Source organism: Podarcis vaucheri, assembly GCF_965113315.1.
Source record: "Podarcis vaucheri genome assembly, chromosome: 7".
Lineage (NCBI taxonomy): Eukaryota > Metazoa > Chordata > Lepidosauria > Squamata > Lacertidae > Podarcis > Podarcis vaucheri.
In genome coordinates this window covers 82,420,836-82,433,205 of record NC_138765.1, presented here as the reverse complement: position 1 = coordinate 82,433,205, position 12,370 = coordinate 82,420,836, and the positions used below count along the sequence as shown (strand labels likewise).

At 46.4% G+C, this 12,370-nt stretch overlaps 1 protein-coding gene across 2 annotated transcripts in view; it reads left to right on the top strand.

Moving 5' to 3' along the window:
- The window catches only part of TMCO4 (transmembrane and coiled-coil domains 4), a 46,060-nt gene that overhangs the window by 7,047 nt on the left and 26,643 nt on the right, over window positions 1-12,370 (top strand). Inside the window, exons 2-6 of one of the 2 annotated variants that reach the window (XM_082230096.1) lie at window positions 1,289-1,470; window positions 3,782-3,956; window positions 5,938-5,965; window positions 8,128-8,263; window positions 11,022-11,119. In XM_082230096.1, coding sequence (XP_082086222.1) covers window positions 1,298-1,470; window positions 3,782-3,956; window positions 5,938-5,965; window positions 8,128-8,263; window positions 11,022-11,119 — 610 coding nt within the window. In that variant the 5' untranslated portion in view covers window positions 1,289-1,297. Of the gene's footprint in view, window positions 1-1,285; window positions 1,471-3,781; window positions 3,957-5,937; window positions 5,966-8,127; window positions 8,264-11,021; window positions 11,120-12,370 lie in introns of both variants that reach the window. The other variant, XM_082230095.1, reaches the window with a different exon arrangement.

Genomic DNA, 12,370 nt, shown 5'->3' with positions numbered 1-12,370 from the left:
TTTTTTAAGGAAAATTGGGTTTTTTGTAGGCAGGTAGTGAAGAGTTTTTAAAATTTCATTTTACAATGTATATAAAACAGAGAACAATTATGACAACAGATGGAAATGAACACACACAAAACGAATAGCTAAAATAAGCACAGTTACATCCGGATCAAGTAAGAAAGTCCAGGTCATGAAAGGAAAAACAGTGAGATTAAAAGTCGTCTTCACATAAAGAAAGAATATTAGTGTGATTTGATTGTCAGAATTGCCGGGCTTGTGACGATGGCTGTCTTGGAATTGACAGTCCCACTATACATGTAATAAAGGAATGTCCTTATCGAAATGTCAACCAATGTGTAGTTTTCTCCATCGCAGCTATATGGAAGAAAGTTTATTGACAGCTTTAAAGCAATCAACGTAGTACAAAACAGGCTCTGTAATCCCATGGCAGGGGCGCTTTTTGAGACTTCTGCAACCTAGTGCAGACAGCATGTTGGGTTTATGTTGAGGCAGATTCCGGTTCCACCAGCAAGACCCTGAAAAATGAATCTCATGTACAGATGGACAGCACCTTTATCCCAGTAATATTAGCATTCATAAAGGGGGCCCACAACTTCTCAAATGCATCGACCCAGTAGAGGTCTCTCGTATGTATTAGGGTTGCCTAATATCCATGGCACAGATAGAGAAAAGTTTTAGATACAGTGGACGCTCGGGTTGCTAATGTGATCCGTGCAGGATGCATGTTTGCAACCCGCAGCGTCGGCAACCCACAGTGGCAGGTGTGCGCATGCGCAGGTTGCAATTCGGTGCTTCTGCGCATGTACAAAGCGTGATTTAGCGCTCCTGCGAATGTACGGCCTTCGAAACCCGGATGTAACCTGTTCTGGTACATCCGGGTTTTGGCGGTCCGCAACCCGAAAAAACACAACCTGAAGCGTCTGTAACCCAAGGTATGACTGTGCAGTCATACCTTGGTTCTTGAATACCTTGGTTCTCGTACGTTTTGGCTCCTGAACGCGAAAACCCGGAAGTAAGTGTTCTGGTTTTTGAACATTTTTTGGAAGGCGAACGTCTGACGTGGTTTCTGCTTGAGTGCAGGAAGTTCCTGCAGCCATTCGGAAGTCACACCTTGGTTTTTGAACGTTTTCGGAAGTCGAATGGACTTCTGGAATGGATTACATTCGAGAACCAAGGTACGACTGTATATTTGTGTGTGTGTGTGTGTGTGTGTGTGTGTGTGTGTGTGTGTGTATTCTATTGCATGTTTATTCCCTGTACATATCTCTGGTTTTTGCAGCAGCTGGTGAAAATGGCAGCCAACCGCCAGCAGCGGTGGAGGCCCTGGGGAAGATTGGCGCAGCCACAGCTGGAGAAGGAGGTGTCTGAATGCGTGGGCCGGCAGCTGGGTGATCCGGGGAAGTTTGCCTATGCGGCCCTCTGCGCTGTCTCATTGGCATCATTATTTCCCGAGGAAGAGGAAAGGTAGGTGCTCGAGCGAAGGAGAGAATGCAGGTTCTGCTCTGTTCTGTGCTCATTCCTCCTGACGGCATGGAGGGGGATGATGGGAGTTGTAGGGTAAAGGGACCCCTGACCATTAGGTCCAGTCGCGGACGACTCTGGGGTTGCGCCGCTCATCTTGCTTTACTGGCCGAGGGAGCCAGTGTACAGCTTCCAGGTCATGTGGCCAGCAGGACTAAGCCGCTTCTGGCGAACCAGAGCAGCGCATGTGTCAGGGAACTGCCATCAGAGGCAAGAGGAGAGGTAAGACGCTCCAATGATGCAGGGGAGGGAACTAGCAAGGAGAGAGAGAGAGCTTCCGCTGGGGAAGGAAATCCAGGGGACACCAGGGAGAAAGGGGAGGCTGAGAGTACTGCGGAGGGGAGGCTCCGAGACTCTTCCAGTGAAATCAGCGGAGAGAGCACAGGACCTCCACTTGGCACGCCCACGCTGCGCAGAAAGCTTCCGCGCAGAGAATCTAGGAGGAGACTTGGAGTCAAGGAATTTTTATGTTGGAGGAGGTCTAGGAAACGCCCACTGACGGATTCTGCCAGTGACTGAGACAGTCGCGTTGTAAGGGCTGTCAAACCAGGGAAAGGTTTAGCTATACAACCAGCTTGGAGCAGTTTGCAGTTTACGCACAAGCAACCCCAATTCCCATTACAGCACGGAAACGCCATTTACCTTCCTGCTGGAGTGGTACCTATTTATCTACTTGCACTTTGACGTGCTTTCGAACTGCTAGGTTGGCAGGAGCAGGGACCGAGCAACAGGAGCTCACCCCGTAGCGGGGATCTGAACTGCCAACCTTCTGATCGGCAAGCTCTAGGCTCTGTGGTTTAACCCACAGTGCCACCCGCGTCCCTGATGGGAGTTGTAGTCTGCAACTTAATGGAGGGCACCGCATTGGTTGCCCATGCCATAGGCTGGGGAGAATCCCCACTCCGCCAGGAAGCTCCCCAAGGTGAACTTGAGGCCGTTGTTATCTCCGCACCTAACCTTTTTCGCAGGGTTGTGAAAATAATGAAGGGAGAAGGAGCTTCGGAGAAGGAGAACTCAAATGATTGAGGAGATGGAGCGACTCCTTTGAGGAAAGGTTGTTTCCTCAAAGTCACTTGCGGCTTTCTAGTTTAGTGAAAAGGCGGGGGAAAGGCGACATGTAGAAGTTTGTAAAATTATGAAAGAAGAATGGCAGACAAAATTAATGGACTGTGCAGAATTGGACAAAATGACAGGAAGGATTCGAAACCTTCGGGACCAGAGATTTACAGAAGATTGGAAGAAGTATATGAACTATTTGAAGAGCAATTGTAACCAACAAATTACGCTAGTAGGACTACAATAAGTTTTGTAAGGAGAAATATACAAAGTAGATAAAGAATAGAGTGTTACAAAGTAGATAAAGAATAGAGATATTGGTTATGAGTTTTAAATGTAATAGGGAAAGTAGGAAATGTATTCTAAGAGATTAGATTGGGAAATTTTCAGACAGAACTGATGGAAGTCAAAAATTGAATAAGTTGTAAAAGTACGTTTAATTACTGTTGAAAATGGTATGTTAAAAAACTAATACATACATATATATATATGTGTGTGTGTGTGTGTGTGTGTATATGTGTGTGTGTTTGTAAAATTATAGGCATCACAGAAGCACTGGATAGAGAGAAGCTTTTCTGCCTCTCTCTCGTATGACAAGAACTGGATGGGGGGGGGTGTCCAATGAAGCTCAGTGTAGGGAGATTCAGGACCGGTGAAAGAAAGCCCTTCCTCACGCAGTAGAGAGTTAAACTGTGGAACTCCCTGCCACAGGAGGCAGGGATGGCCACCAGCTTGGATGAATCATAGAATCATAGGATTGTAGAGTTGGAAAGGGATCCTTGCAGTGCAGGAACCTTGACTGAAAGATCCCTGACAGATGGCCGTCCAACCTCTGCTTAAAAACCTCCAAGGAAGGAGGGTCCATCTCCCGAGGGAGTCCGTTCCACTTGACAAACAGCTCCTGCTGTCGGAAAGTCCTTCCTGATGTTTAGCCGGAATCTCCTTTCTTGTAACTTGAAGCCCTTGGTTCGAGTCCTACCCTCCAGAGCATGGGAAAACAAGGTTTAAAAGAAGATTAATGGAGCATGAGAGGTCTATTAATGGTTACTAGCCAGGATGGCTTTTGCTGTGCTCTGCAGTCAGAGACAATGCTGTTTCTGAATACCAGCTGTTGGAAAGGGCAGGAGGGGAGAGTTGCTTTTTTGCTTGGCCCTGCTTGCTTACCATTTTTGTCTTCTTTGTTGTGTTTGTTTTGAAGGCTGTATAGGACGGGTTTTGTGGAGAGCCTGGTGGAATGGCTGCAGCTTTCAGATGCCGTCCTGCCTGCTATGTTGGCGTTTGTCGGTGGTCTGGGGGGCGAAGGGACGGAGACTTTTGCGCAGATCCTCTTGAAGGAGCCGCTCATGAAAGACGACCCCAGCATCATCACACAGGTAGGTTCTGTTGGGATACTGCCGGGGAGACGGGGGCATCAGGCAGGCCCCCAGCTGGCTCCAGCCGCCGGCCGGCAGCCGGGCGAACTCCGGTCTTCCTTGGAACAGCATCAATCAGCAACACAACCTTCAGATACCTTTAGAGACTTGGCACGCTCTATCAGCAGAGTGAATAAATCTTCACACAACGAAAGTGGCGGACAGAGACATGTATAAGCATTAGTTACAGGCGTTTATTCAGCATAATCCAGAAACAAAAGGAAAACATGTCTACTTCCCTTCGTGTCCAAGCAAACAGCAGATATAGCAAAAGCAATATACAAACAGAAGTTCCCAGCAAGCCTGTGCTGGAAGTAAACAGGCATGTGACACACAACAGTCATGCCTGTTCCTCTTTAGGTGGAACGGAACGATATCCTAACAGGTTCAACTCCATCTCCATCTCCACATTCTCTGCTTAGCACCACTGTGAACAAGTCAAGAAAAGGTTATAATTCTTTGGCAAAAATTTGCTGCTGCTGAGCCAGACTTAACCAAAAGGATCTCTGGTGCAGATCCTCCACCTACTTGCGCTTTAGTAATCTGCAGACAAGTTGCTATGCTTTTTAAAGAGAGAGAAAGCGAGAAGGAAAAAAATATTTAGTTTTCCAGCTATACACAGTTGATTTTATTCAAGATGGACATCTGTGAACTTTTAGTAATGTAGCTTCTGACCTCTTGATAGAAAAAGCTGGCCTTTCCCCAAAATAACTTAAGACTAACAATGCATAAGCCAAGTGGTTGCTTGGCTTGTTTCTGAACTACTCTGAATGGTCCCCTCTGATGATGATGATGATGGTGGTGATTTATTTATACCCCGCCCACCTGGCTGGGTTTCCCCAGCTACTCTGGGCGGCTACCAACCAAATATTAAAAACAATACAGCATTAAACATTAAAAACTTCCCTAAACCGGGCTGCCATCAGGTGTCTTTTAAAAGTAAGATATTTGCTTATTTCCTTGACATCTGATGGGAGGGTGTTCCACAGGGCAGGTGCCACTACTGAGAAGGCCCTCTGCCTGGTTCCCTGTAACCTCACTTCTCTCAGGGAGGGAACTGCCAGAAGGCCCTCGGAGCTGGACCTCAGTGTATACTGGGCTGAGGCTTTAAAGGCCAGCACCAACACTTTGAATTGTCCTTGGAAACGTACTGGGGGCCAATGTAGGTCTTTCAAGACCGGTGTTATGTGGTGTTGGCGGCTGCTCCCATTCATCAGTCTAGCTGCCGCATTCTGGATTAATTGCAGTTTTGAGTCACCTTCAAAGGTAGCCCCACGTAGAGCTCATTGCAGTGGTCCAAGCTGGAGATAACTAGCACATGCACCATTGAGCAGCTGTTCTGTCCTGAGCTACCACAGATTTCAGATTTTCCACCTTCAATGGATCCTTTCGGTATCCACTAATATGCCAAGGAAGTTGGATCAGGCCAATGAACCGTTCAGGCCAGCATCCTGTTCTCACAGTGGCTAATCAGATGCCCCAACAGGAAGCCCCACAGCAGGACCCGAACATAGCACATGTGGTTCTCAGCAACTCGCATTCAGAGGCAGGATATTGCCATTGTGGATAGTGGCCTTCTCTTCCAGTCCTCTTTTAAAACCATGGAAATTGGTGGCCATCACCACCTCCTATGGAAGCAAGTTTTAACTCTGCAAAGAAGGACTTTAGCATCCACCGACCCTAAGTTAGCCTAGCCTGAACGAGAATAAAATTGCGCGCAACCTTCTTTTTTCATTTTGTTTTGCATACCCCCACTTTCTCAGAGAAGGGATTAGCTGTTGGTTGCAGGGGTTATGGCTAACTATGCGGCACTTCAGTGCCAAAGATCAAGTACATTTTAAATTGAGACTTCTGTGTATATTCAGAAGCCTGCACTTAAAGGGCTTCCCTTTTTAATATGTTCTCATTATTCTTCCCCCCCCCCCACCCTCTTCTGTTCTAGGATCTTGTGTCCTTCTCTCTCAAGGACGGTAAGTGAGATTTCTCCTCTGAGTTGTTATCAAAAATATAAAACTGTTAAACGGAAATGATTTCATGGAAATGTGGTGTGACTTCATGTGGTTTATTGCGTTTCTATCCCACCTTTTCCTCCAAGGACCTCAGACTGGAATACAGTGGTACCTCGGGTTAAGTACTTAATTCATTCCGGAGTTCCGTTCTTAACCTGAAACTGTACTTAACCTGAAGCACCACTTTAGCTAATGGGGCCTCCTGCTGCTGCTGCACCGCCAGAGCACAATTTCTATTCTCATCCTGAAGCAAAGTTCTTAACCTGGGGTACTATTTCTGGGTTAGCGGAGTCTGTAACCTGAAGCGTATGTAACCTGAAGCGTATGTAACCCGAGGTACCCCTGTACGTGGTTCCCCCCCCTCCTCATTCAATCCTCACAACAACCCTGTGAAGTAGGTTAAGCTGAAAGGCAGTGACAGGCCCAAGGTTACCCAGTGAGCTTCATAGCCAGGTGGGAGGGATTTGAACCCTGGGCTCTCCCAGGCCCTAGTCCGACACTCTAAACCAGGCATAGGCAAACTCGGCCCTCCAGATGTTTTGGGACTACAATTCCCATCATCCCTGACCACTGGTCCTGTTAGCTAGGGATGATGGGAGTTGTAGTCCCAAAACATCTGGAGGGCCGAGTTTGCCTATGCGTGCTCTAAACAAATGGCTCCCACAGTGGGGATTAAGTAGAGGGCAATAAGGATTACCTCGCCAGACAATAAGAGGCAAGGGAGCTGCAAGGGGGCACTGGAGGTGTAAATGACTTATCAGACCTTGGGTATTTGGCATCAATTTAATCAGTTTTGCTGAATTAATCTATTATTATTAGCATTAATATGCCGCCCAATTGGCTGGGTTACACCAGCCATTCTGGGTGGCTTCCAGCAAATTAAAACATAATAAGACATCGGACATTAAAAACTTCGCTATACAGGGCTGCCTTCAGATGTCTTCTAAAAGTCAGGCTTTTGTTTATTTTCTTGACATCTGATGGGAGGGCGTTCCACAGGGTGGGCTTGGCTACTGAGTAGGCCCTCTGCCTTAAATAGTTTCAATTGGATTTGAATCAATGTGCAATGAATTGTTATTGTTTTGAATTTCTTCCTTAGTGGCTTGTGAAAACGGCTATTCTGAATAATGCTTTTTTTTAAAAAAAGGATGAAGTAGGGTGCCCTGGGGATGAGTTTATGGAACCAAGTGGGCGGTGGCCCAAAAATCACTGGCTCTCTGCTGGTTCTTGGTCCTAGCTTAAATGTCCAGGAACAAACAGGACCTGGTTTGTCCCAGGGGCCAAAGGCTCCCTACCACTGCCTTAGACAAAAGCCTGGGTGGGCTAAACCTGTGTAAGTATGGGGGATTTGGTATTCTGGTAACAGTTCATTGGGGAAATTTCATCATGCCGTCCTGTCGAACGGAGAGTGATGGGAATTATAGGGACAGAACTACCCAAACTGTATAGAAACTTACGCATGTATGCTACTACAACGGCCAGAACATATAGGCATATTAAACACATAAAACGTTATATACAATTAATGGAAAAGGGTGTTCAAAATAACTTTTATTTAAAAAAAGACCAGAATCTTTTCTTTTGGAAATTATAGGGACAGAACTACCTAAACTGTATAGAAATTTATTCATGTATGCTACTACATCAGCAAGAATGCTACTTGCCCCAAAGTGGGAAGAAGCAGAAGTCCTAGCAAAGGAAGAATGGATACAAAAACTTATGGAATATGCAGAAATGGCGAAACTTACTGAAATAATAAGAAATCAAGATAACATTTTTTTTAAAATAAAAGAATGGAAATGGTTTATTGAATATTTACAGATAAATCATAAAGAGATAAGAGCTTTGGCAGGTTTATTGTAATAACCTGCAGTTTTATAAGAGTATATATTTAAAGAAGATGAATAAATGAACAAATTACGTTAATTTGGATATGCAGAAGATATTAAAAACAAATCTAAGGAACCGCAGAAAGAGGGGGAAGGAAGTCAGGTTTTGAAATGCTGTAATGATTGTAAAATTAGTGAAATGCACAGATCTGAAAAGCATAAATAAAATTTAAGGGGGGGGGAGACACTGACCGGCCGCGTTTGGTGGCCTTTGGCTCTTTCCTTACCTTCCAGGCACCTACGATGCCCGGGCAAGGGTGCTCCTCTCCCACATCACCTGGCTGCTGAGGATTCCCCCGGCAGAACTGGAAGCTTCGGAGGAGCGTCTGCTTGAGTGCCTGAAAGAGGAAGAAGAGGAGGAGGAATCTGAGTAAGGCTGTTTCCCCAAGATGCTTTCATGTTGTTGTTGTTTAGTCGTTTAGTCGTGTCCGACTCTTCGTGACCCCATGGACCAGAGCACGCCAGGCACTCCTGTCTTCCACTGCCTCCCGCAGTTTGGTCAGACTCATGCTGGTAGCTTCGAGAACACTGTCCAACCATCTCGTCCTCTGTTGTCCCCTTCTTGTGCCCTCCATCTTCCCCAACATCAGGGTCTTTTCCAGGGAGTCTTCTCTTCTCATGAGGTGGCCAAAGTATTGGAGCCTCAGCTTCAGGATCTGTCCTTCCAGTGAGCACTCAGGGCTGATTTCCTTCAGAATGGAGAGGTTTGATCTTCTTGCAGTCCATGGGACTCTCAAGAGTCTCCTCCAGCACCATAATTCAAAAGCACCAATTCTTTGGCGATCAGCCTTCTTTATGGTCCAGCTCTCACTTCCATACATCGCTACTGGGAAAACCATGGCTTTTACTATACGGATCTTTGTTGGCAAGGTGATGTCTCTGCTTTTTAAGATGCTGTCTAGGTTTGCCATCGCTTTTCTCCCAAGAAGCAGGTGTCTTTTAATTTCGTGACTGCAGTGATCATGGAGCCCAAGAAAGTAAAATCTCTCACTGCCTCCATTTCTTCCCCTTCTAGATGCTTTCATAGAATCATAGAATCGTAGCGCTGGAAGGGACCCCATGGGTTAGAGTCCAACCACCCCCTGCAATGCAGGAATCTCAACTAAAGCATCCATGACATCTCCTCTCTTTATCCAACCTCTCCTTAAAGACCTCTGAGGAAGGAGAGATCTTTTGTAAGAACATACAAAGAGCCCTGCAAGGAATCAGGCCAGTGGCCGATCTAGTCCAGCATCCTCTTCCCCCAGTGGCCAAGCAAATGCCCCAGTTGGAAAGCCCACAAGTAGGGATCACGCCCCAAGAACCCTCTCCCCTCCTGCGGCTTCCAGCAACTAGTATTCAGAAGCATTGCTGCCTCCAGCTGTCTAGAGGCAGAGCATGGCCACTGTGGCTAAAAGGTAAAGGGAGCCCTGACCATTAGGTCCAGTCGTGGCTGACTCTGGGGTTGCAGCGCTCATCTCACTCTATAGGCCGAGGGAGCCGGCGTACAGCTTCCAGGTCATGTGGCCAGCATGACTAAGCTGCTTCTGGCAAACCAGAGCAGCGCACGGAAACGCCGTTTACCTTCCCGCCGGAGTGGTACCTATTTATCTACTTGCACTTTGATGTGCTTTCGAACTGCTAGGTTGGCAGGAGCAGGGACCGAGCAACGGGAGCTCACCCCGTCACGGGGATTCGAACCGCCGACCTTCTGATCAGCAAGTCCTAGGCTCTGTGGTTTAACCCACAGCGCCACCCGCGTCCTGGCCATTGTGGCTAGTAGCCATTAAAAAACAAACAACCTACAACGTTTACGTCCTCATGCTGGGAAGGGTTTTAAGAATCCTTTTGCCACAGGTGTCCTTGAAACCTTGCGCAATGGCAAGTCTGGTCCCTATGAAAAATCAGCTGCCAGCCAGAGGTGCAGGGTTGTTCCCTTAAACAAATACTTTTAATCTGCTGTTATTGGTCTTCTGGGAAATTTCCTGTGTACATATTTTAATAGCTTCTGTTTTCACTACACAAGCTGCCAAATCGCTAGGAAGGATTTTCAAGGTAAGCGTTGCCAGTACTGTTCTTTTATTACCATTATGATTTCTGGTTCTGTTTTCAGCCATAAAAAGTAAACATTATTATTATTATTATTATTATTATTATTACTACTACTACTATTACTATTACTATTATTATTATTATTATTCCCTATCTTTCACCCCAGATTACACACGTTAAAGCCACACAGATAAAACTCAGGTTGCTAAACATACATAATAAAGGTAAAGGGACCCCTGACCATTAGGTCCAGTCATGGCCGACTCTGGGGTTGCGGCGCTCATCTCGCTTTATTGGCCGAGGGAGCTGGCGTACAGCTTCCGGGTCATGTGGCCAGCATGACTAAGCCGCTTCTGGCGAGCCAGAGCAGTGCACGAAAACACCGTTTACCTTCCCGCTAGAGCGGTACCTATTTATCTTCTTGCTTTTTGACATGCTTTGAACTGCTAGGTTGGCAGGAGCAGAAGTAAAGGTAAAGGGGCCCCTGACCATTAGGTCCAGTCGTGGCCGACTCTGGGGTTGTGGTGCTCATCTCGCTTTATTGGCCGAGGGAGCCGGCGTACAACTTCCGGGTCATGTATGTGGGCAGCATGATTAAGCCGCTTCTGGCAAACCAGAGCAGCGCACGGAAACACCGTTTACCTTCCCGCCGGAGCGGTACCTATTTATCTACTTGCACTTTGACGTGCTTTCGAAGTGCTAGGTTGGCAGGAGCAGGGACCTAGCAACGGGAGCTCACCCTGTTGCAGGGATTCGAACCACCGACCTTCTGATCGGCAAGTCCTAGGTTCTGTGGTTTAACCCACAGTGCCACCTGCATCGCGGGAAAAACAACAACAACATAATAGATAATAGTTAAAAAGCAATCCAGTTCTAATAGAATTGAAATAATATTAAAATAGCCAAGTGTGTTGAAATACAGAGGGCAAAAGCAGTGCAGCACTATTAAAGCCCTTTTCTTAAAAGAAGGCAGGCACCAGTTTGCAAAGGTGCCAAAAAGAGTTCAATGAAGGGGCCTGCCTGATATCAATAGGCAGGGAGTGCTGAAGTATAGGTCCTGTTGCGACTCTCACGTCCATCTCTTCTGCCACCGCTAGGACGGCAGCAGCTGCGCGGAAGAAGAAAGAGAAAAACAGGAGGTTGAAGAGGTACCTGTTGATCGGCTTGGCGACTGTTGGTGGGGGGACAGTAATAGGTGAGTGACACCGCGCCCCCATCTGTTGTTCGCGCCAGCTAGGGGCAGCTGGCTTCTTCCCCCCCCCCCAAATTTTTTTATTAGATTTTCACATTTTATATAGACATCACACACACAGAGAAGACAAAGACAAAAACATGTATAATTTCAAAATCTTACTTTCTTAACCTTGTTTCTGGACTTCTCCCCACCCCCTCTTTCTACATCCGAATTTTCATAGTTAAATCAGCAAGTTGTTATTTCTCCTCATTACCATCTTAATCTTATATCTCTTATAAAAATTAAATTCTTTCCTAAGGTGGACCCAACTTCCCTTCCATCGATTTCCCTTTTTTATATTAAATATGGATCATACTAGCTAGGCCCAGAAGTCATAAAGGTTTTTTAAAATTCTGTTTTCCCCTCCCTCCCATCCCTGGTTTCCATCCCTTCCCAAGTACATGTCCACAATAACAGTTCTTAGCCTGGAATTCTCACATCCGAGGCCTTCAAGTCTCTTTCAGTCCCTCTCTGCCGATTTTGTTGGTAGTCCTTTGTGTTGGTCCTCGACTCTCGAAGGAATTCTATCCCAATCAAACCAGGTTTTCTTCCCACAAGAGTACTTGATGACAGCTGCTGCAAAAGTTCCATCAATCCTTCATATTCAAAGTGGAGGCCCCAATCATATTTCTTCTTTCTTTTAAGTTGCTGTATTCCAGATACTCCAGGGGCCTCCTCCTTCATCTTTCGTATCTTTCGCAGATTTGTAATCCGTGTAATCCCAGGATCTTCTTCCTTATAATCCACTAGTGTAGGCTTCTGGTTGGTACTTTCCATCTGTACTTTCTCTATTCCTTGTTTGCTCTCCTTCAAATCTTGAGATATCTCTTCTAGTCCAGCTGCAGATTTTTTTCTCACTCAAGTCCTTAGTGCATTCAGCAGAGCTGTTTGTTCCAGAAGTCAAGGTCGTAAGTTGTTTGTTCAGTTGTTTGGGCAGCTGGCTTCTAACCTTCTTGTGACCCACTTGCTCCTCCAGACCCAGTCTAGTTAACCTGTGGCCCTCCAGATATTGATGGACGCCAGCTCCAACCAGTCCCCTTTTGGCCAGCATGGCTAACGGTTAGGGATGATGGGAACCGTCACTCAGCAGCATGCCTGGGTCAAAGGTCCCCCCCCATTGAAAGAAGGCAGAGTTATGATGGAGTTAGTAAAGTTAACTTTGACGTGCTTTCGAACTGCTAGGTTGGCAGGAGCAGGGACCGAGTAATGGGA